The sequence below is a fragment of the Trichosurus vulpecula genome, chromosome 3, assembly GCF_011100635.1.
Source record: "Trichosurus vulpecula isolate mTriVul1 chromosome 3, mTriVul1.pri, whole genome shotgun sequence".
Taxonomy (NCBI): domain Eukaryota; kingdom Metazoa; phylum Chordata; class Mammalia; order Diprotodontia; family Phalangeridae; genus Trichosurus; species Trichosurus vulpecula.
The window spans coordinates 81763124-81788850 of record NC_050575.1 but is presented as its reverse complement, the minus strand read 5'-3'; the positions used below and the strand labels follow the sequence as shown (position 1 = coordinate 81788850).

The 25727-nt window shown below is 42.0% G+C and overlaps 1 protein-coding gene across 1 annotated transcript in view; it reads left to right on the top strand.

Moving 5' to 3' along the window:
• SLIT3 (slit guidance ligand 3) overlaps positions 1-25727 on the top strand; it is a 792609-nt gene that overhangs the window by 633341 nt on the left and 133541 nt on the right. The window contains exons 10-12 of the mRNA XM_036752562.1: positions 10026-10097; positions 15917-15988; positions 21093-21164. Coding sequence (XP_036608457.1) covers positions 10026-10097; positions 15917-15988; positions 21093-21164 — 216 coding nt within the window. The remainder of the gene's footprint in view (positions 1-10025; positions 10098-15916; positions 15989-21092; positions 21165-25727) is intronic.

Genomic DNA, 25727 nt, shown 5'->3' with positions numbered 1-25727 from the left:
GATCCCTGTTGTTATTGGCTTAGGCCTTTATTGAGGGGTAAGCTTACGTTTATAGCTATGACCTGTGGGAGATAAAATTGAAAATATATTTCGTTGATTTCGGTTGTTATATTGTCTAGAAAATGGGAAGTATCTGCACTAGTCAAACCTCTCTAGAATAGTTGGACATTGAATTTTCAGAGAGTCAGCAATTGAATGTATTGCCTTAGGAGATAATGAGCTCTTAGGCACTGGAAGAATTTAGGCAGAGGATGGATGACCATCTGCCAGGGATATTTTGAAAAGATGAATTCTTTAAACAGGGGAAGAACTATGTGGCCTCTTAAGTCATTGTCTAATTCTAGGATTATATGAATTAGCCCAAGAGACACAGTATAACATAATGGATAGACAGCTATTCTCTTGGAGTGAAGGAGACCTGGGTCCAAATCCTGACTCTTACACATAGTAGCTTTGTGGCCCTGAACAATACACTTAATCTCTCAATGCCCCCAAGTGACTCCCTGAATCTCTAAACTGCAGTTTGAATTGCCAGTCTGTGGCAGCGGAAAGCATTTTCACACCAGGAGTTCCCTACTTGATGAAGTCATACATCAGTACCTATAGCAGCAATGCCTGAACCTCACTCTCTTTCCAGTTCAAAAGCAGATGAGAATGGCATTGTTTCTCGCTCAGCCTTTGATCATTTTCTAGCTGGGCTAATGCGACTGATTGTTGGTGTGGAGGAACAACCAACTAAGGCCAATCCAAAAATGGCAAGCTAGTTTTAAGTCCCACGGGTGCGTGCTCCTCCCCAGGTGTTCCAGGGCCTGTGTTGCCATCAACTCCAATCTCTCAGATGAGGGGTCCATTGGAAAACTTTGCCTTCTTCATTAATTGCCTACTTCTTCAAAGATTCATCAGCTCCCAGGGTTAGGGGGACAGTTCTTTAGCCTTTCATTCATTCAGTCAGAGCATAGGTGTATGATTAACTCATTTCCACTTCCTGCTTTTTTGGTGCTCAGATGGTTCTTGGCTCCTCTCTCTTTGTCTCGTTTTGGATGAGACACAGCTTCCAGCGAGCACAGTGAAGTGGGAGTCTCACTCTTTTCTAGCTGATCAGCATCATAACTTAGGCTAAAATGGAACCAAGTCAACTCTTGATCATTTAGGTGCCAGTCATCGAATGAGTTCATCACCTAGGGCTTCACATCTCTTGTTTCATCTTATTCATTTTATTAGTTATACATGGAGCTACGAAATTGAGGCACATAGAAAAGGAGGAAATGTTTTCCATGATTGAGGAGTGCTAGGATAGAGGGAGATGGCACAGGAGAGAAAACTGTGCAGCTAGAGAGGAGAGAGAGACAGAGACAGAGAGAGAGAGAAAGAGAGAGAGAGAGAGAGAGAGAGAGAGAGAGAGAGAGAGAGAGAGAGAGAGAGAAAGGAAGGAAGGAAAAGGAAGAAAGAAAAGCTTGTTTCCAAGGGTAACATTGCCTGTCACTAGAGATTTATTCATTGAGTTGTTATCAAAATATGTAAAGTATATATAGGCCCAGTATCTGAGATTAAGATGATTCGAGTTCTCTAAAAGTGAAAAGAAAAGGGGTGCCCTAAATTAGCAAGTAGAAAGCAGATGGAAAGGAAGAAGATGGGAAGAGGGTGAGTTAACAGAGATGACAAAGGGGAAGAAATAGCAATTCCCAGAATAGAATCAAAGAAGTTTTCTCCATCTAAACAAGGCATAGGAGAAAAATTTGAAAACCTGCCCCATATCTCACTACCTGTCCACAGCCTCTGGTATTTTCCCTCTTAATGGCTCCATTGAAACCTCCCTGATTTTTCCCCTGGGAATGTTGGCTGTCATGCCATGGGTTCCTTTCCCTTCCCTTTCCACTTTTATAGAACTCTTATATCGTCTTCATTCAGTGCTGGTACCCGGTCTGTACTTCTCAGCATTTCAAGTGAAATGGGCCTCGTAGTTCATTCAAAGACTAAGTGAAATGGAAGCATTTTCAGTTCCTTTAACTGTCCCTCTTTTCATGGAACACACAGTGAGTCTCACTGCAGATTTTCTTTGGAAATGAGCTCCCCTCAGTGTCCCTCACTGTCATTTCTCTGAACTGGATCCCACTCCAGAAGAGATGATTCTGGGAACTACCACAGACTCAAATGCTTCTGTGGTCTGCCATCTGAAGGTCCAGTTTGTAGTGTCTGCAGGACTCTAGGCAGAGAGGGAGCTAGGTGGTAATCAGACTCCTTTACCATGGGGGAAAGGGTAACACCCCCAAATCAGATGGGAAGCTTACAGAGAGAAAGTGGCTAAAATACATGTTGATTCAAGTGATGGCAGTGTTCTCATGATACTTTATCCCCTCCTATCAAGAGGAAAGACCTGAAAACTAAATCATGTGAAGGTCTTAAGGACTTAATCTTGCTTAACTTTTCCTTTTTAAAAGAGTAAGAACAATATTTGATCCAAAAAAATGAATCTTTTATGATAGATATCCTCTATCATAGCATAGGGATTCTTAACCTGACATCTGTGAAATTCTTTTTAAAAATATTTTGTTAATTGTATTCATATAATTGGTTTCCCTTGTAAATCCATATATATTATATTTAAAATCATTATTCTGAGAAGGGGTCCATAGATTTTGTCAGACTGCCAAAGGGTCCAGGACATAAAAGAGGTTTATGATCCCTGTTCAAGCACTTGAATATGGGACAGATGTGTATGTGTGTGTGTGTGTGTGTGTGTGTGTGCAAGTGGGCTTTTCTTTCACTCTTCAGATCACACCATTCTATCTATAGGCACACCTGGGAAAGACTGGATTGCTGACTTCAACTTTACTATAGAGAATGGCCTTGGGGCAGTTAGGTGGCTCAGTGAGTAGAGCACCAGCCCTGGAATCAGGAGGACCTGAGTTCAAATCTGGCCTCAGACACTTGATACACTTACTAGCTGTGTGACCTTGGGCAAGTCACTTAACCCCAATTGCCCTGCCTTCCCCCCTCCCAAAAACAAACAAACAAAAACAGAGAATGGCCTTGAATGGACCTCCCAGAAGGTGTCCCCAGAGTCAGAAAACCCCATCCACCCTAGACCTTGACTCTTTGCCCCCACACATTAAATGCACAAAAAGAGGAAGGTCAATATCTTCTTCCATAGTAAAGGCAACCCTAGTAGCATTTGGGTTACCAGTATAACACACACACACACACACACACACACACACACACACATGATCTTAATGTTGTCTTGAGCCAACTGTGGGAAATATAGGTTGAAAGGGATGAGACGCATGAATTCTCAAGAGGGAAAAATGTTTGGAGTTGAACCCAGGATGGCCCCATCTTGACCCAAGGTGGGCCAAAGGATGGGGCCTTCCATACCCAGGCTCAATAAGCTAATCATTGTATGAGTGACTCTAGCTTTCTGAGCTAAGACTTCTGGCTTGGGGAGTTTACATACAGAGATTTCATTGAACACTCTTCCTGCCCCTCCCCCCTGCTCCCACTGCCAACATACACTTTACCCAACAGTGAATGACCATGTAGGCCTGGAGGAAAGGGAACTTAGTCTAGGATTTTATATAAAAATATTACGCTAAGATGACCCACCTCATACCCCTATCCTAACTATATACATCTATAGAACATACCCAGTTTCTAAAATTAGAATGACTTAGTCTAAGTTTCCATCCCAGACTATGTGTGTTTTTTTAGGATATAAAAACATACCCTGTGTTTTAGCCCCTAAGCTCATATATATATATATATATATATATATATATATATATATATATATATATATATATATGAAGAACAAATCTGGTTTGGTTTCTGAGCCTCTGTTCTCTGTAGACATTGCCATGTACACTACAGACGGCTGTTTGAGAGCCTGGTTTATGTTAGAAATACATACATTCCACATTTTTGATGTTGAAAAAACATAGAAACTTGGGTGTCTAACGTAACCAAGATTCATTGCAGGACCAGGAACTCATAAACAGAGGAGAAGAAAAAAAAATGAGGCCAGAACTAGACTGTACCCAAAATGGAATGGGGCATGCATCTGGGGAGTAACCTTGGGAGCAGTATTTATCAGAGACATAGGATATCACAGTAGGAACCAGAGACCCTGGACACTATAACCTGCATTCATGAGATTGCAGATTTAGAACCAAAAGGGACATTAGAGGGCATCAGCTTCAATCCTCTCATTTTATAGATTAGCAAACTGAGACCCAGAAATTAAATGACTTAGCCAGGGTCACATAGCTAGTAAGTGTCTGAGGGCGAGATTTGAACTCCTGTCTTCTTAACTCAAAGTGCTGTGTCTATTACACCATGATACCTTTCAGATGCCTGGAGCTAATGTCCAGCTGGCTTTGGGAAGGTATTTGATTGCTCATTCTCCGGATCGGGTTGGATTTTGCTTCCCAAAGAAGGCCTTGGTAGGAGTGCTTAGGTTAGGGAGCCTGATGTCTGGCACATAGTAAGCACTTAACAAAAGCTTGCTAAATTGCATTGCATTGCATTATGTTGAATTAAATTAGAAGCAGCAAGAGAGTCACAGGTGGAGAAAGGCTTATAAAGGAGTGTCTCAGATGCTCATTAAGGCCAATACTCCTAGCAACTCAGCCAGAAACGAGATGTGCCTCCAAACCTTGTCTGAATGGCCGACAAGGGAAACGAGCTTACAAGCAATTTCTGAAAAACATCAGACACATCCTTGCTGGGGGCCTAGGGAATGATGTTGACTTAACTGTTGCAAGAAATGCTTTGTGCTTCGTCATGTGTTTACATCCTGAGAGTTCATTAAGGGAATGCGGGAGGAGCTAGGATAGATCAATACCAAAGGACAAACGCCTAAAATCTCTATGAAAACTCTCATCTTCGATGGGGTGGGGAGATGCTCGCCTGTTTGATTTGTATGTTTGTTTTCCCACTAGTTTTATTAAATCAACTCACAGCCTGATGAATGTTTGCCAGCAAAAGGAAGTCATGAACACCAGTTAACAGAAGACCTAAAACAGCTGTTTGCTTCAGACATAGCCCTGAATGTGACAGCTCACACTAAATCTGCCTTCCAGAAAGAACCTCATACTTCTGTCTTCCCCCACCTGTTTTTACTACATTGAATGTTTCTTTTGGTTCATTTCTTAGCCTGTGGTTTGAAGTATGTGGTATGTGCAGGTTAGAACCCCACATGAGAAGCTACCTCTTACACAAAAGTACTTAGCACAGTGCCTAACACGTAGTAGGTGCTTAATAAATGTGTACTGACTGACTTACAACCTTAATCAAATGACCCTCCATTGACAGGTATGCCATTTTTCCTGAGGAAAAGGCACAAGGTAAGCCACCAGGGTGGGAAGAACCTATGAGCAAATATCAAATCACTTCCGATTCTGCCCCATATGCACCGTGGTTCCTGTTTACATCAGTGAAAGCAGGCCTACTGTTTGTGACTCACACCTAGATAGATCAGGAAAGGGGAGGCCCCAGCCATGGAGGAGGTGACATTAGTCAGCATGACATTAACAGTCATAATGACCCTTGAAACCAAAGCACAACTAAGGGACCAAGTGTTTTCGGTCTCCTTTCCGTGGGTCTTCATATGACAAGCGAAAACAAATCCTTAGTGTTTGCTTGTACAAATGGTACTGGCTGCAGATAGAAGTGCTCCTTTCTCAGGGTTAGCAGGCTCAGATTTGGAGGCTTGGTTTGGAAATCAAGCCTTGAAATCCTTATTCCTTCTCCACTGAACTGGTCTGTTTCCACGTAAGTTGGTACTTAAGTATTAAGGGATGGAAGAGTGGGAGTGGAAAGAACACAGGAGCAGGAATGAGAGATCCGATAGTCCCAGGTCTACCAATAAGCATGTGACCTCAAGTCAGTGGGCCTGGGTTCAAATCCCACCTTGCCACTGATTATCTGTATGATCATAGGCAAATAACTTTTCTCAACATCATTTCCTCATCTGTAAAATGAGGGGGTTGGAGTAGATGGCCTCTAAACGTCCTTCAAGCTCAAATTCTATGATCTTATGAGCCTGTCACTTTTGATGTATGAACTTCTTAAGGATAGGGACCGCTTCTCCTGTGAAAGGACAGCAGCAGAGCAGTAGCACAGGGCTATTTAGTAGATGCTTAAAAATACAAATAAATTATTTATTTGTCTGGCTCTCCCTACTCTGTTGTTGTGGTGGTGTTGTTTTTGCAGGGCAGCTAGGTGGCACAGTGGATAGAGTTCCAGGCCTGGAGTCAGGAAGATGAGTCTTCCTTCCTGAGTTCAGATCTGACCTCAGACACTTAGTAGCTGTGTGACCCTGGGCAAGTCACTTAATCCTGTTTGTCTGTTTCCTCATCTATAAAATGAGCTGGAGAAGGAAATGGCAAACCACTCCAGTATCTTTACCAGGAAAACCCCCCAAAATGAGATCACGAAGAATCAGATGTGACTGAAAATGCCCGAACAACTACACATTTGCAGCCACAAGGTTTTATGTGCCTAAACTCCAATTCAATCTAGTATATGCTTATTAAGCACCCACTGTACATAAAACATTGTGATAAGCAGTAGAAATAGGAAAATGACATGGTATCTGCCCTCAAGAAGCTTCTATTCTCCTGGAGACATATATTCGAAAGACACATTCAGATAAAAATTGTGTTTACTCTCCCCAACTAGATTATAAACTGCTTGAAACCAAGGCAGAGTGTGACAGAGTCAAAATGCTCCAGAGATATTTGAGATTGGAGAAAATACTTTCAGCCCAGGGTAATCATTGAGGAAGGCTTCATGGAGGAGTTAGTATTTGAGCTGAGCCTAGAAGACAGAAAAAGACTTTGACAGACTTGAATTGTTTACTGCTATGAGGCTGGATAGATAGAGCTCTGTGCTATGGCTGAGAGAGCCATCCTTAATACCTCTTATCAATACTTCTTATCATTCCACCACAGAAAGAGGAATAGAAATCATAGAGTAGATTATCTAATCTAACCCCAGAAAGAAGTGACTGTCCAAGGTCACACAGCTAGTAGAAACAGAGATAGGACCAGTATGCAGGCTCCCAGACCAGTGCCCTTTCTCCTACATCATGTTGCAGCTCCTGAGAAGTCATTGGGCTGCCTGCATCTCTTTGCAGATGGCTCAGAGACAGGCAACCTTGTCTTTTCAGTACCCTCCCAGCTGAGAGCTCCTGGGGACTTAGGGACAGGAGGCACCGGCTGGAGGCAGGAAGACCTGAATTCGTATCTGGCCTCAGATACTAGCTTGGTGACCCTGGGCAAGTCCCTTTCCCCTGTTTGCCTTAATTCACTAGAGAAGGAAATGGCAAACCACTCCAGTATCTTTGCCAAGAAAACCCCATGAACGGTACAGTCATGAAGAATCCAACACAACCAATTGACTGAACAGCAACAGCATTGGCCAGGCAAGCCCTACCAAATCCCCCCTGCAAAGGAACAGCCCAGTCCTTAGAGAACTGCATCTACAAAGTAACCTTGCCCTTTTTTTGCACCTTCTGTGGGTGTTACCTATTTACTACCCTTGCTGTGTACCTACATACAACCCTTTTACCCCTAAGGCGAGCTCCCTCTGCCCACTCTGGGTAGGCCTGGCTTCCACCTTCACTTCATCCATCCACTCAATCTGAGGCCACAGATACAACAAAGGACACTTTCTGATGCCTCTCAGTAAGGCACAAAGGCACTGTTAATAGACCGTGGCATTCTCATTTGTAGACTCTATTCATCCGACAGCCAAGAATTATCAGTACTAATGTTCCTCCGACTTGCCCTCCCTTTTTTTCCCTCTTTTCTCCCCCTTTCTTTTGCCTTGAGAGTGATTTGTCTGTGTTATGGGTAGGCCTGACAAACCATTACGCATTAGCGACTGAGATGTTGTTTGAAATGGGAAAATTGCTGGCAAACTGCTCCATTAGCAGGCCGAGTAACAAATACTTTCTTCCCCCAATGAAGATGAGATAGCTGAGGCACAAATTAATACAACTGTCTCCCCCACTCTGCCGTGGGGATTACTCTTTAAGACAAATGGTCTCATCACTGCCAGGAATGGGAGATGGTTATATGCAGACAGGGAAGTGTGATCCTCCTCTGCTCCCCTCCTCAGCAGTTTGTGTTTCCTCCCTCCTCCACCCCCATGCTGAGAGTTTAGGGAACACAAGGTCCAAATGAGGAGGTGATGAAAAGATCTGCACCTTCATGAGACGTGAGATTGATTAGGATGGGATCCTCAGTGCTTAGTCTGGGCCAGAGCATCATCCATCAACCCTAATGGAAGCAGGCTCCCTCCCTAGATCTCCTAGCTGCCTTCCTGCTGAGCCTGCTTTTGGTGATGCAAAGGCCTCTAAGAGATGGCAGGATGGAGAAAATGGGAAGATTTGATTTTCTTTTCACAGCTCTTTCCCATCTGAGAAAGTTACAGCTCTTGGATCTTCAGGGTTTCTGGCACTTCCTAGATTGAGCTGGTTCAGTGGTGGTAAAGGAAGTATGACTTTGACCTCCACCAAAGATGGTTGTTCTAATGCTGAGCTATACATCACTCCCAGAGCTACCAGAGGCCAAGGCAGAAAGTGCTAGGAGCCCTGGGTATAAAGTGATCTAATCCTGAAAAATCAGCCCAGGAGACTGGAAAATGAATCAGGAAATCAGGCAGAAAACTTAGGAGACATTTAGGTTGTATCTTGACAAATGCCAAGACAAAGGAGTGAACAAAATCAGGTAACCAATCAGTGACTTTGCCTACATCATAGTCATCAGTTTGGCTGGTGTTTTCTTAGCAGAATAGCAAGGTAGTTTATTGGTGAGGAGTCATGTCCCAAGTCTCTCCTTTTTATTTCTTTTCTTGGTGACTTGGGTTTCTCTGGAAATCTGTATTGGTAGCAGATAAATATTGCAGTCGTTTGCTGGAATTAAACCCCAGTGCCTCCTGGGGGAGAGAGGGCCTGGTCCCAAAGGCAGCTTTCTTTAGGCTCAGGACTCAGAGGGTCATGGAAAAGCCAGAGCTCCTGGACCATTCCTCTGCAAATGAGGACAGATATTCTCCTGACAATGCACAGCCCCTTAGAGAGTCAGTTGAATCAACAAGGTGCACCTGGGCAATTCAACTAATTCATTCAGTCAACATCAAGAGCAAGGAGTCAGTTAATTGTTGGGATTTTCAAGGAGCGTGTTGAAAGAAACTTCGTTACTGTGATGTGGTGTCATTGCTGAATAAGAAACAAAGTCAGCTTCCTAAAAAAAAGATATTTCCCCCTTTCAGTTTGTTTTTCAAACAAAAACTCACCTCAGATAACTTCATTTTTGTTTTAATGGCAGCTCAGCATGCGGAGTAGAGACCTGGCAATTGAGGCAGGAAGACCTGATTTCAAATTTTGTCTTTGACATATATTCTGGCCTTGTGACCCTGGGCAAGTTGTTTAGATTGTCAGTGCCCTGGGCAATTCTTCAAGACTATAAATTGATGAAAGATGGCAGAATGGTATGGAGCTGAATCAGTGTAGGGAGTTTCTTATGACAATGAAACCATGGGTCCATACCAAAAAAAATATGATTCTTATCATGTGTGTAGTGTGTGTGTGTGTGTGTGTGTGAGAGAGAGAGAGAAAGAGAGAGAGATTGAGAGATTTCCTACCTAGAATACTCTCTCTTTCCCCACCAACTATTCTTGTTACCCACCCCTCAAAGTCCACCTGCTATCTTACCTCTTCCCTCATCTCTTCACGCTAGTCCTTGCTGACCTGCCCCTTCATAGAATCATGATTACAGTATGAGCCACACAATTCTCACATATACCACACAACTCTGCACGGAATTCTGTTCTGTGTTATCTTGCTCCGTAATTGTCTCACATGGGTTAATTTTATCTGCTCAACTAGATTATAAGCTCCTTGAGATCAAGGATTCCGTTTGTATCCCCTAAGTCATATTCTTGTAGTAGACGTTCAGTACACTCCATATACTTGTTTGTTGCTTAATTGATTGATTGACTGACTGGCTTTGGTCTTTTCTTAGACGCCTGGAACAGAACTCCATCAAAGCCATCCCTGCAGGAGCCTTCACCCAGTACAAGAAGCTAAAAAGGATGTAAGTTTCTGTGCCTGGACTTCCAGGGAGGAATGAAATGAGTACTGATCCATTGTCTACTCCCATCTTCTGCCTTGGGAGGTAGAATATTTGGTGATGATGTGTTGTGTTGCAGGGATGGGGATTTGCCTGGGTAGGAGGGCTAAGCGTAGCCCTCAGTCAGCTCAGATCCAAGCCTGGTCATCCTGGTGCTGAAAGAAGCTTAGGGGATGTTTTGTGCTGGAGGGTGAAGTGCTGACTGTGAAAGACTTTGGGTGGGACTTATTGAGTATAAAACCTGAAAATTTGTCTGATTAGACTTAGATTATTTGGAAAACAGAAAGTGTGTGTCAGGGAGAAGGGGAAGGGTCATTGTGGCCTGAATTATTCAGATGTTTACATATCCTAGCCACTTGGATTTGATTATACAGACCCAGAGCAAGAACTTTAGAGATGCCTATACCTCCATCACAAATGCCACTACAAAACTACCATCACCACTTTCCTTAGAGAGACAGTATGGTATGGTGGACCATGGCATGAGCAGGGGAAGCCTAAGTTTGAATTCCTATCTCTGACGCTTATTAGCTGTGTGACCAGAGGCAAGCCTCAATATCCCTAAGCCTCAATTTCTCCATCTGTAAAAGAAGGGATAATAATATCTAAGGTACCAACCTCATGAGGTTATTACAAGTATCATACATAGCAAGATGATATGATGTATATACAAAATGCCTTGCACCGGATGAGGTAATATATAAGAGTTAGAACTAGGTGGCACAGTAGATAGAGTACCAAGCTCGGTGTCAGGGAGACTCCTCTTTGTGGGTTCAAATCTAGCCTCAGACACTTACTAGCTGTGTGACCCTGTTTGACTCAGTTTCCTCATCTGTAAAATTAGCTGGAGAAGAAAATGACAAACCACTCCAGTATCTTTGCCAAGAAAACCCCAAAAGGAGTCATGGAGATTTGGACACAATTAAAATGACTCAACAATAACTATGTCTGTATATATTTATGTATGTGTTCATATGTGTGTATACGTACACACACACATACACACAGAGACAGTCCTTTAAACCCTTAAAGTGCTACAGAAATGTCAATTATTATTATTATTATAATTGTCGTGATTCCATTTTATTGCCACTCTAGGTATCACTAGCACATCTAGTCACATAAAACTCTCTGAGCCTCAATTTGCTCATCCACCAAATGGAAACAATATTTCCTGTAACAATTATCTCATGGGGTTGGGTCTCTTGGGATCTCATGAGATAATGTGTATAAATAACTTTGCCAACCCTTCTAGTTCTAAAATCCTGTGATTTAATAACAGCTGTCTAAAGGTCAGCTATCCATCCATTCATCATTGCCCATATCGCCATCATCCCTCCTAGTGCTAGTAGTTATACTCCTACTGCTCCTGTCTCTACCACCTCAGACATAATATCGAACAATGACATTGAGGTCCTGGCTTGCTGTCAGGGACCTTACTGGTTGAAACAGTAACGTCCCACGCTGGTGATGGTGCACAATCTTACATCCTAGGTGCCTGATGACCATGCAGGCACAGTCCACTGACCACTTGAGGACTCAGAAAGAAAATAGAAAATCCTGTTGGCTTCAAACTACGAGGGAGCCCAAGATGGATGGTCAGCCATCATGTATTTAAAGCTCCCTTTGTGTCCAGAAGGGCTTAATGAGCACTATCAGGAAATGCATTTACATGTAATTTAGCTTGCTAAGGAGTCCCTCCTTTCTTTGCCCAAGGAGAAGGTCATTTTTTGATGATGGTGTTTTCATTCATTTCACTCCTTTTGTTTTCTCACCCCCCCTCCCCCAGGGGCAGAGAACAAGCAGGTAGAAATGCCTGTGAACTGAATTATGTTTTGTCCTTATGCTCAAGGAAGGTCTGTTTATCTCTTCTGAATAGGAAGGACTGATCACTAAAGAGGTTAAGTGTCTGCCATCTCATTTCTTCTATAATTAAACACAACTAGTGAAATAGCATTAAGTTGTGTCCTCAGATAATAGCTAACATTTACATAGCACTTATATGTGCCAGGCATTATGATAAGCACTTTACAAAAATTATCTCAATTGATCCTCACAACAACCTTGGGAGACAGGTGCTATTATTTTCCCCATTTTGTTGAGGAAACTGAGGTGAACAAAGGTTAAGTGACTTACCCAAGGTCACACAGCTAGTAAGTCTCTCAAGCTAGATTTGAAATCAGGTTGTCTTGACTCCTGATATGAGTTCATGCTGAATATGGTTTCTGCCATCCTTGTTTCCCCCAAAATACCTTGATGGATAGAGCAGACTAAAACCAAGAGCAAATCCTAGTTGGGGATTGTTGTACTCCCCTAATGAGTACTCCTCAGTATGTTATCTGGAAAAACATGAGCTTCACCTGAACCATGACTGAGGCACACTATGTTCCTTGCCCTTGAGAAGAATTCCTCTTAATAAATACAGTCTTGCCTTCCTACACCCAGCAGCAAATCTAGCTCCAGGTAAGACTTCTTTAAGGAAATGTACAGGAAATAGAAACCCAAGCCATGGGAAGAGTAGAGGACAGAGTTGTTTCCTATTCAACACTAGAGAAAGTCTAATAAGTCTATCCACATGGCCAGATCAGTCTCAATATGGAAGAACCTAGGGAACTCTTGTGAGCAAGTGATTCCATTCTCCTGGACATTAGTATTCTTATCTATATATTCAATAGAATGTAAACTTCTTGAGGTCATGGATTGTTTTGTACTTGTCTTTGTACTCCAGGCTCTCAACATGGTGCCTGGTACATTGTTGACATGCTATAAATGCTGGTTGAATTGGGAATGGAATAGAAGTTAGGGGGTTAGACTAAATTACCTCTAAGGTCCCTTCTAGTTCTAAAATTCTATGATTTAATAACCCTGAAACTCTTTTCCAAGTCTTATTTCCCATCACTACTTCAAATCACATATCCATGCCACTGGAACTTTCTACTATCCAGAGGAGCTTACTGAATGTTCATGTCTTATGTGACCTCCCATCATAGGACCAAAACAAGTTTCCATACTAGTTATGGAGAGTAAACTCGCATTCCAGGTGTCTGGTGACCATGCAGGTTCAGCCCATCCTAGCTAAAAGCATTAGAAAGACAACAGGGAATCCATTGCATCTTGGCAGTTCAATGGGAACACAGCCACTGTGAACAAAAAGTGAACTTTTGTCCATAATGACTTGCTTGCCCACCATACGAAAGGCTAATGCTTCAGGGAGGAAGGGCTAAGATAATCCTGGTGCATTCACTTCCTAAGACCCTTCTATGAAAAGAGGGAGCTAAAGAAAATCTCAATTTAAGCTGGTGAGTTTGCAAATACAATCTGTGGATTTGTTAGTGGGGATCTTACTGGCTAAAGGGATAAGCTGAACAGCTGTAGCTAAGAAGCTTGAACCTGTGCAGTATCTTTCCAATTAGAGACTCCCAAGGAGGGGGATAGAAACTGGTTGTTCTCTAATTTTCATGGTTTAAAAAAAAAAGAAAAGGAAAGCATGGCTGATGGGACGCCATGCCCAGGCTCCAGCTGAACTTATTTAAGAGAACCAAAGAACTTTAGTCATTCCCATTTGAAGAAACTATTTTCAGGTGTGTGTTCGGGATGCTGTTTCTTCACTGTGTTCCCCTCTCCATCTCTCTGACCCTTGGAGGTCCTAACTATCTTCTTTCCTAATTCACACCCAAGCAAAGAAAATTGATTTTCTTTCTTTTAAAGAAAAGAGGTGTTAAAGTATCATTGTAAATATTGCATGTCTCTACCTAGCAGCCCAGTCCCTCGACCAGTTCCCAATACAAGTAACTCCTAGAAATGAAAACTCCCCTTTCATGAAGGGTCAGTAGCAAAACCTGAAGCTGGTGTTTGTAGACATAACCAGAATCAATCAACCATAAAGCATTTATTAAGCACCTGATATGTGCCAAGCCTATGCTAGGGATACAAATACAAGCACTGGGGATAAAAAGAAATAACACCAACTCTCAAATAGCTTACATTTTAATAGGGGAAATTTTATATGTGTGTGTGTCTGTATGTATTTTCAGAATGAATATAAAGAGAATAAATATAAATACAAAATAAACACAAGGTATTTTGGAAGGGAGAGTACTAGCAATTGAAAGGAGCAAGAAAAGCTTCACATAGACGATAGTGTTTGAGCTGTATCTTGAAGGAAGACAGCAATTCAGTGAGGTAGATATGAGGAGGCAATGTGTTCCAGGCAGGGTGGAGGGTGGTTAGGCAGAGGTGGGGGGGTGGGCAGAGGTGGGGGGCGGCCAATGCTAAAACACAGAGATGAGGGCTTGGAGGGTTGTGTATGAGAAGGAGAGAAAAGGCCAATTAGGCTTCATTGCAGAGTGCGGGATGAGGCTGGATAGATAGGCTGGGGACAGGCTGTGAAGAGCCAGGAGCTATGGGGGTTGATAGAGGAGGGGAATGACTTGGCCAAGGCAATGTATGCTTAAGGAAATTTGGCAGGACAGTATTGGATGAACTAATTTGGGGAGAGAACTGAGGAAGAGAATCCATTGGCAATAATCCAGGCTAGAGATGATAGAGGCTTGTTCTAATATGAACAGCCTCGTTGAGCTTGGTGCCCTCAAGAAATGGGAGAAAGAGCCTTAGATTGGTAGCCATGTGACCTAGAGGTCTAAACCCAAGGAACTAGCAATGTGATTTGGAGCAAATTTCTTGACATCTCTGAGTCTTAGTGTGTTTTCTCTGGCAAATGAGAGGGTTGGGTTAAATAATCTCTAAGTACCCTTCTAGCTCTGCTGTTTTATGAGAAAGGAAGCAAAGCAACAAATGTTTGTCAAGTGCGTACTGTGTGCCAGACACTGTGCTAAACATGAAACAACAGGGGTAGTGGATAGAAGAAGACTGGATTTGGAATCAAAACGATTTCAGCGCCGCTATTGACCCACACTAGCTATGCGGCTGGTCATTTAGCTTCCCACTAATGGAACCGAATCTCTGAAACTGTAAGTTACTCATGAGTTGCCAGTCTGCGTCAGGATAAGGAGCATATATTCCCAGGAGTTCCCTTTTATGATGCACAGCTCTGGCCCAAGTCCATACTCATCCAGCAATACAGAATAAACTCTCTGCCAGGACCTGGTACCAAACACAGATAAGTGTTAGTAAGTTTCTGAGGTACATCGTCTCTCCTATGCTCTTGTCACCCAGAGAGCGAGAGACACAATTTTCCTATTTGTTTGCTTTTTCCTTTTGTTTTGTTTTACAAAATGTTGGACAGGTTCTGCAGCTCACTGTGCTTAAAAAAAAATAAAAAGCTACAACAGTTCCAAAACTCATTTCAGAATTGCTACTCCTTCTAGGTGCATGTGTGTTTATAGCTAAAAAAAACATATTTTATTTGCCCACCTTCCATGGCCCAGAGATTCCACCTAATAAGGTATTTCAGTTGGCTCAGGTGGCTCGCTGCTGAGGGCATTATTCAGGCCTGGGAGGTAAAGCAGCCAGGAGGTTTGGGAATAGCACATAGAGTTTGCAGAGAGTGAGAGGGGTGGGGGTCATCCGGAGAATCATTATGTGATAAAAGTGGCTATGGGATGAGTGATAAGGAGTTCTGGGCTAGAAATACAGAAATCTGGGTTCTAGGCCCTGCTCTGTCTTGAATGCTTATTTTTCTGGCTGCGAGTTAAGGGCTAAATGTGCTCTATGGGTTCTGCTAGTCTCAAATACCTTGCTTTTAGGAACGACTTTACTATTTTATGAATGATTCTACGATTTTATGACCTAAGTTCTTATTTCATCTCATCAATGTTTTTCAGAGACATCAGCAAGAATCAGATCTCAGACATTGCACCAGATGCGTTCCAGGGCTTAAAATCCCTCACCTCGCTGTAAGTGGAGAATACAGTTGCAATGAGAAATGGGAAAGGGATGTTTCCATATTTTTCAGAAGGTGTTTATCATGGCTTTTATGTTCCCCTACGCACTCATGGCAACTTTGTAAAGAAACAAATATTTCTTAGGGGGGGAAATTGATCCTGCGAATATTTGTACAACCCAAATGCATTCTTTTTATTGATCAAATGCCCTGCAGATTTTCTAGCTATTTGCTTCTAATTCTAATATATCTCCTCCTCTAACATCCACTCTCACCCCCTCCCATCCCATGAACTGTAAAACTGCCACCTCTGGTAGAAAATGTATGGAGATGACTGGACTCCATGTTCACTATTGAACCTGTTCTTTTTTACCATTAATTCAAAAGTGAATTTTTATATATAACCATATAAAAGAATGTTCAGTTATTAATTACCCCTTAGTTTGAGGCACTCTCTCAGGATCTAACTACAAGGGGGAATGTGCAGTCTTTTTTTAAATCATTTTCGTGTGTGTGTGTGTGTGTGTGTGTGTGTGTGTGTTTCTCCATTTCTGGAATTATCATACATCCCAGTGGGTAGGACATACCTGCCAAGAGCTTCTCGCAACAATATGGTGTAGTGGAAACACCATTGGATTATAAAGATCAAATGAGATCATGTACTTGAAAGTACTTTCCAGGTACAAAGTAGAACACAGGTGTCAGAGGTCTTCTTGTCATCATTATTCATCGCTGGTGGCCTCCATGTTCCATTTTGAGTGACGAGATTCAAACCCTTGTGAATTAGGCATGCCATCCCCTCACTCAATGTAAAGCTTTTGCCTTGTCATTAGGTGAGTGGATAGTTAATAAATTACAGATCTTTTTTTTTCCCCACCAAGACCTCAGTCCATTGGGAATAGGCTGAGAAGAGGATCAGGGAGGCCTCTGATTCAGCCACTGCCTGATGCTTCTCGAGTAAATTAGTTTTGGTTTATCAGATGAAACATCTGTCTGGGATATCAGAGACAGGATTGTGTGTGAGATTAGTATCTGCTTATTGTATTAAGGATCACAGGGAAAAGGAGAGGTCTGCCAGCTGCCAAGTTACTTCTATGCTCTCTCTATTTCACATTCCTCTGGCAGGATCCAGAAACAATCTGGGGACAGTTAGTATGACGTGACCTGCCTGCTATACCTCATCAAGATGCCGGATTAGAAGGAAAGCTATTTCATAATCTGGCTCTTCTACCAATAAGGCGTTAGGTGCATTTAGACATTGTTTTTAGATGCCCATTCCATGTTTATTGGTCTAGGACTCGCTCAGACCCCTTTGGGCTGCAAACAATTTAATGTAGTGACAAGAACATTGGACTTGGAGTCAGAAGGCAAAGTTCAAATACCACCTGTGTTACTTAAAGTTGGTGTGATGTTGGCTAAATCATTTAACATCTCTGGGCCTCAGTTTCCACAGCTATAAAATGAAGTAATTGAACTCGAAAGATCTAGAGCTAGAAAGGTCTTCAGAGGTAATTTAGACAACCCCTGATTTTATAGATGAGGATAAGAGCCCATACCCTTTTTCACTGTGTCAAAAGTCACTTCCAGCTCAGTCCTACAATCTTGTGATTCACGGAACCTTAAACACAACAGAGACTCCTAGAGGTTAGAGGCAGTACCTGATTCTGGTCTAGAGTCCAGAAGGCCAAGGGCCTTCCACAGAAAGATCAGAGTGGTCCAAATTCAGGCGCATAATATTCAGGCATCACACACAGTGAATCAAGCTTTCCATGTGCTTCATGGTGCTGTGGGTTTTGTCCAGCCAGGCTTGGAGAGCAGGTTAGCCTTCCTTCTAATCAACATGTTTACTTCTGCTCGAGGCCAACAGGGGTGAGGAGGCTGTGAGCAAAGAATCTAATGACATACCCCTCTCCTCTCACTTTCATCCTCTCCTCTCCTCCCCAAGCAGTACTACTCAATTGCTATCCTGGAAGCTTTGACATCAGCCATGAAATACTGGGCAGACAGTGACATTAGTTCATTTGGCACGGTGAGCAGCAGAACATTAATATGAATTACAAATGTGTGCCTGAGCCATCATGCTGACTTTTATTTAGTCATTAATTTGTTGAAACATTAATGAAACACACCCACAGGCTGAGCAAAAAGCATGGAACTGCTTACTTCTTGCTTCTGGTAGCATCAGGAAATGGGCTGTTTTGTTTTATCATTTCTATTTACCAGTTTTTCCCCCTTGCTCAAAGAGGACTAATGAGATCACAGTCTCTATGGGAATTGGATGTTATGATCAGATTCTCTTTGAAGAGCAGCCTGTGGGGAATGGAGGTGGGGGCAGGAAGAGAGAGTATAAGAGAGGCAACATGGTACCTACAGAAGGAGTGTTTGCCTCTGGAGTTAGAGGACCTGGCTTCAAATCCTGACTCTCCCATTTACCATCCATGTGACCTTCAGCAAGCACATCACCTTGCTTCTCTGGGTCTCTGTAAAATAAGCGCATTGGACCAGATGATCTCTAAGGTTCCTATCAAACTCTGAATCCTGTGAGCCTATACATCCTCTCTGTTAACCCTTTGTTTGGCTGGCAAGCTATCCTAAAAGCAGATTGGGCCAGAGAAGGAAAGAGGAAGGTCCTTGGACTCAGAGAAAAAGAGAATTGTCACAAAGGAGCCATGAATAATCTTCCTCATCCCTCCCCCGGTAATTAGGTCCTGCCCTTAGATTTGGCAGGTTTTCCTACGGAGATCTGGGTCTGCCTGTAGAGAGTTTCCAGAAGGTATCTTCCTGGGTATAGGGTCAGCAGCCAAAGAGGAGTTCTCAGGTATGGGGGGGGGGGCATAGATGTGGGAGAGCAGACTATTAAGTGAATGTTATTGTGCCCTTCTGTCAGAAGGGCATGACTGTACTCTTAAGAAAGGACTCTGATCCAATAATACCATTTGTTAGGACCGTACCCCAAAGGTTTTGTAAAAAACAAACAGCTACCTAGTCAGTAAATTTCAGAACAGCACTTTTTGTAATTATAAAAAAAAGAAAACAACTTAAATACACCCTCCCCCCAAATAAAGGAATGATTGAATAAATTATGGCACATTCACATAATGGAATTATAGAATGCAATTAAGGCCAACAAGTATGAGGAATATAAAAAAGTCTGAAAGACCTTTAATAATGCAACAGGGGAAAAAAACAAATCCAGAAGAATGGAGAACACACTTAAAGCAACCATGTAAGAGGAAAGAATGAATGGACAAACAATGAATCCTAATAGAGACTTAGAGGGAGATACTAAAAAGCTGAAGTTAATTTATTTAAAAGCAGATGAGTGCAAAGGAATTTAATTTGTTATATTGATGTCTAAGATTGTTCTATTATAAATAATTTTTAAATGACTCCAGGGTCATTTGGGGCTATTAAACATTGAAATGGGGTGAGGAGAGGAATCATTGGATTCCATCTTACAAGGTCCACCTTAAGCAAAGTCAGAGTAGATAATCACCTCTTTGCTGTGATGTCAGGGGCACAGAGAAGACCCCTATTCCTCAACAAATATCTTACTACTTACTGATTGATGTCTTACTTTTAAATACGTCAATTCCTTGGGGAAAGACATTTTTATCTGGAAAAAATAATATAAAGTCCACTAGAAAAGGTAAGTAGGACATTAAACTATTGCTATCCATTTCTATCTTAATGTTAATGAATTTGTCATCCCCTTTTCTGAGATGGGGTGGGGAGGGAAGGGAGAGAAAGAGAGAGAGAGGGGGAGAGAGAGAGAGAGAGAGAGAGAGAGAGAGAGAGAGAGAGAGAGAGAGAGAGAGAAATAGACAGCACACAGAGCACTCTCATCCCCGCAACTAAGGAAAGGGCAATTTATAAGAACTTAAGATTTAAAGCTAGACCTAAGCAGGAACTTAGAGGTCAACTAGTCCAACCTCCTCATTTTACAGATGAGAACACTGGTTAGACACAGGAAGAGCAGACTGGAGATGACCCGAAATCAACTGCCTCTACTTCCCAGTGGTGAGGAGCATGTGTGCCCCTCTCTTCCCAGCAGCCATCCTGGTACCTAGATAGAAATGAATGGGTTTGGTCCAGGAATCCCTGGGATGTAAAAGCATCTTTAAAAGTAGCTTTCTTTAGCTTATGTTCAACATAATCAATAGTCAATGATGATGTAAAAGACATGAAAGATTAAGGCTCTAGGCAATACATCGTGAGTCCAAAGTGTGATTCATGCTAAGAAACTTAGGAATATCCCCTGAAAAGTTCTAATTTTTCTTTTGGAGGAAGACCAGGAATGTGCAAAGGTGGGGGCCCATGACCCCATGGTGTGTAGACAGCCTGAAGCATCCCCCTCTGTCTTCTGATCTGATGCATTGTTTGGTTTCAATTCCATGGAATAAGATGCCTTTCCTACTAAACTTACCACCATGCTGCTGGACATGCCGTGACTGACTCTACCTCCCTCAGCTTCCTCTCCCTTCTGTTTGGAGGGCTGAAGGGTAGAGCACTAAACTTTTCCCAGTGCCTTCCTTTATAAAAGGCAGAAACTCAACCCTCAAGTCAATCCACTTTGCATCTGCTGCCCTAACTGGTTTCAACTCCATGGAACAAGATGCCCCTGCTCCGGGTACCCCTAGTGTCCTGTTCCACTCCACCCTTTCCTGCCTCCTTTTGTGTGTTGTCTTACACTTTTACACGGTAAACTCATTGAGGGCAAGGACTGTCTTTTATTATTATTATCATTAATTATAACCCCTGTGTGTAGTACAATTCTTGGCACATCATAGGAGCTTAATAAATATTTATTGGACTTGTTGGATTGGGTGGAAGGTAGGAATGATATTCAAAGTAGAGAGAAAGAAGAAAGGCTATTTGGCTAATGAACAGCTCCTGGGTTACAGGCTCATTCTGACACGAGGTTCTTGGCTATGTGTCCTAGCCTCTCTGTGAAAGCCATATGTCCTGCTGGAGCAAAGTCAGATCAATGAAGAAATAGAATGCCCTCAGAAGGCAGGCATGGATTACAAGCTCAATCAAAGCAGGAATCCCAGAGGGTGTGTGGACGATAACCATGAAGGCAATAGTGACTGATGCTCTCTCCCTCTCTCCCTCAGAGTTCTCTATGGAAACAAGATCACCGAGATTGCCAAGGGCTTATTTGATGGACTGGTGTCCCTGCAGTTGCTGTGAGTATGACCTCTTATCCTTCTCACTTGGTTGTTACTCTAGGAACAAGACAGTTGGCAGACTCAGACTTTGATTTTGGAATAGAATTCTTGGCCCTTTACCTAAACTTGTGCCTGAAAGAACAAAGGTGCATAGTTGCCTATTCCTCCATCTCTGGCATTAGTACTTTTCTGGGAAGGATACCAGACAACCAGGAGGCAAAAAGATAAAGTCAGGTGGCTGTCCAAAATACCCCAAAAGCCAAAGTGACCCTTATCCTCCTCAATAGGTTTGTGAACCCCACAGTTAGCCCCAAAAATACAGGTTGAAGGTGGAAAATAAAGATGCTTATTCTTAAACAGGGAAATGTCTTGATGGTAATAATGCCAAAGGTTTTGGAATCGGAAAACAGTTAAAGCCACATTCTATATTGGAAACTAAGACTGTTCTGAGAGCTTTTGGTACCTTGATGGATGCGTTTGGGAACAGAACTGGGGAGATGCAGAACCATTCGTGGGGGGGTGCGGAGAATGATCACTAGGTGAAGGGGATCAGTCTGTCAGAAGTGGCTGGAGAGGAAAATAGTCACTGTGTTGAAAGGAAGATTCATTGGAGAGATTTTGCAGCCGTGTATCTTCTATTTGCATCTATCTTGGTCATTGGAGCTAATGATGTTTGAAGGCAGTAATCAGGATTTTCAGCTAGTTAATGTGGAGAGACAGAAGAAAAGTTGGCATTTTGGTGTATTATAAGAGTTTTATCATCTATTCAGAGTGACTCCTGATTTATAAATGATTATACATATGAAACACTTGGCACCATGGATATAAACTATATCTGTAAACATAGATATAAACTACATACCACACACACACAAACATATTCTTATACAAGTTGCTTCTCTCCTCAAAATCTTCTGTGCCTCCCTATTTATTGAATAAAGTTTAGACTCTTTTTTTCTGCCTAGCATTTGAGGGTCTCCATTACCTAATGGCATCATAACTTTCCAGATATTTCTTTGGGGAGAGAAGCTGGACTTGTGATTTTATTGGTATAGGGAACTCCTGGAGAGGAAATTAATAATAATAATAATTTATATAGTGCTTTAGGGTACACAAAGTGCTTTACATATATTATTTCATTTTGTCTTCACAACAACCCTGGGAGACAAGTGCTATTATTTTCTCCATTTTACAGGTGAGGAAACTGAGGCAGACACTGGTTAGGTGATTTGCACAAATTTGCATGACTAGTAAATGCATGAGACAGGAATAGAATCTGTGATGAACTGATGCAGATCTCTAATTATTCTGCAATAATCTTATGAAATTGCATAGAAGAGGTCAAGTGACTTATTTGGGGATACACAGCCAATATGTGTTGGAGGGAAAACATGAATGTATATATGCTGCTTTCTAGTCACACTGGATAACTCATTGCCCGTTCAGGCCTCTGAGACTTTACTCAGACCTGAGTAAACACTTAAAAATGTTGCCTCTTGCATTCCTACCCATCCCTTTAAAGCCCAGTTCAAATGCCACCTCTTCAAAGAAGTCTTCCCCAATCCTTCCAGCTAGTTACACCTCCCTTTATATAGTTGTCACATCACAGCTGGCCAAGTTGGTGGCTCAACCCGTTCTACACTATAAGCTCCCTGAGGGAAAAAGACTGTATGTTACCTAAACTTAGCAAAATGTTCTACATACAATAGGTATTTAATAAATGTTTGCAATATTTGTTGTAATGGATGATGCACACATGTGTGCCTGCCTGCCCACATGCACACAGATACATATACACAAAGTCATATTTAAGGATGACTAGTCAGTCCCAGCCCCAGGGGTCAGTTTCCCTCTGAAAATAGGGATACAAATCTGCAAACACACACAGTTAATACCTACAGATAGATGTGTGATCATCACTTTCCCTAACAGCACCCCTGGGACAGTTCTTTGGTCTTATTATGCCTCTTTTACAGATGAGAATATGAAATATCAGATGTTGCATTACTATCTCACAGCCACCAATCAAATTAGGGTCCTGTTGTCCAAAGTTTCTTATGCTGCAGACCTACGCTGGTTCCATAAACAAGAAGTGTTCAAAAATATGTACACTTTAATGCAGATGGTTTTAAGTTTTATGTACTACCTACAAAGTTATGTCTCTCCTAGAGGTGAAGTGGTGGGCCAGCTCAGACCCAGCAACCAATAATTGTAACATGCATAGATAAGAAAGCTAAATGAAGGATTGCTGCTGACATCAGAAATAATGAAATTTCCAGGCAAGAAACCTGAGCCAAGGTCCAAAGGATGTTTTTTTTAAAGAGTTAGCTTTGAGGGGACAAGACAAGGCAAAGGGAAAGATTGGGGAATGGAGAATCAAACAATTAAATTCAAGGGATTGGTCATTTAAAAGCTTCCTGGGAAAAACTCCATGGGAAAGATGATATGAAACTTTCCCCTCTACTTTTCACAACTTTCCTTGCTGTGTCCATCTTCCACTCCAGGGGGTAGATCATAAAAACCTAGAGAGAGTTCCAGGAATAGCCCCAAGAAAATTTTATGTTGGAAATTGGACTCCCACAAAGCTTTCTCGTAGCCTGATTTGATGCCACATCTGTCAGGTCTATTTCTGAGTAGGAAATAAAAGAAGAGAGAAAAAATTCAAGTCCTGCTCATCTTTACTTTGCCATTCCCCTCCCCCTCAATGTGCTATGGGCTCAGCCCCATGGAGCCTTTACAGCTGTTGGTTAGAATGACAGGCAGAGACTCTGTGTGAAGTTGGGTGAATGGCAGATGGTGAATTTTGCTTGTAGCAAAAAATTAGCTGTAAGATAGAACCGCTAACATAAGGCTAGTTAACCATGGCTATCAATCCCTTAGAAGAAGAGTGGCTGTATTATCCTGTCTCATGGTGGATTTGAGGACTAGGTAACCCTGTATGTTGGTGTGGGTGTCAATTTCAAATATGAAAGTGTGAGAGTGGGAAGATTAGAGAGGAAAGGGCATAGAAAAGTAAAAAAGAGTATTAACTAAGAGATCATTGTGGATCATTTGACTGTAAGGTGGGTAGACATTTGGGGTCATTCCATTTATCATTAGGTAATTCATGCTTAATATTGTCATTTGGAGAAGGTAAAATTGAATAGCTCAGGCTCAGGTTAAAATCTGACCAGGGCTTGATACAACTTGAATTTTCTCCTTTTTCCCATAAGAAGAGAACTCCTGACACTCAAGTAGCAGTCACTGGTTGGGGCGGGAGGGCGTTGTTGGGGTTTTTTGGCCTGCTGCTGAACAGTTCGGAAGCAGGTCCTGATTAGATCCAATTTAGTATTCAGTAAGCTGTAGATTGGATTTCTCCTTGTTAGACTGGAGACACACTGATAAGAAGACTCTTGATTAGAATACCCTGGTAGTCTGGGAAATTTCTTCCACTTTGACGGGCAACCCTTTGGTAGGGTTGATTCTTTTTTTCTCACTATGCCAGAACAAGACAGCTCTGAAACTTTTCCTAGTGGCCTGTGGGGCAATGCTGACTGTAGCTAAATCTTTTAGGGCACAGAAGTACAAAGGCTGGTCATTTTGAAGGTGGTGCTATTGTGTTTGCTTATCCCAATCTCTCTATTTTTTCAGGCCATTTCAGTAGTTCCATAGGATTCATCAGGGACTATCTTTTCTGGATGATTTTTTTTGTCATGTTATATTGGGCTAATGTCCAACACTGGTGATGATGATGGTGGTGGTGGTGATAATGATGGTGATGGTGATGATGTAATCACATCTACTGACATTTATAAAATACTTTAAAGTGTATGAAGTACTTTTCTTACATTATCTCATTTCACCCACTTAAAGTAGAATAGTTCATATTTGTTGTTTGGCTGAACCGTCTAAAGATGCATGATGTATCATAATGGGCCCTGGCACTCCTAGAAGATGGCCCCTGAGCCCATGACTCACTGTCCTTCATGGAATGGCAGTTTCCATTGTATTTCTTCAAGCAGGACAAATCTTAAAGTCCTTTCTCAGAATTTTCAATCATGGAGTTGAATGGTTCTTGAAAAATTCAATCTGTTCAAAGAATCCATGGATAAATTTCTTGGGGTACTTGAAATTGGATAGAAAAAAAGTCTATATCTTTACTTCAATGTCACTGATTGCCTTGGTAATCTTACATATTTTATTTTATGCAATTTAAAACATTATTCTGAGAAGGGATCCATAGGCTTCACCAGACTGCCAAAGGGATCCATGACACAAAAAAGGCTAAGGACTCTTGATCTAGTCCAACTAAATTATAGAGTTTAAGAACCCTTTCCACAGCTTCCTTTGGTAAATAATTATCTAGCCTCTGTTTAAACCCTTCTAGTTACAGGCAGACCCTCATGAGGCAGCCTATTCTAATGTTGGACAGCTCCAGGTATTTTTTTTTCCTTTTCGTATGGAGTGGTCTGATTCTTTGTAACTTCCATCCTTTGGTCCTCCCTCTTCCATATAACAGGCATTTAAAGACAGGTAACATGTTTCCCCCTTTTCCTTCTCATTACCAGCTTCTCCAACTATTCTTCAAATAAGTTGGTTTCT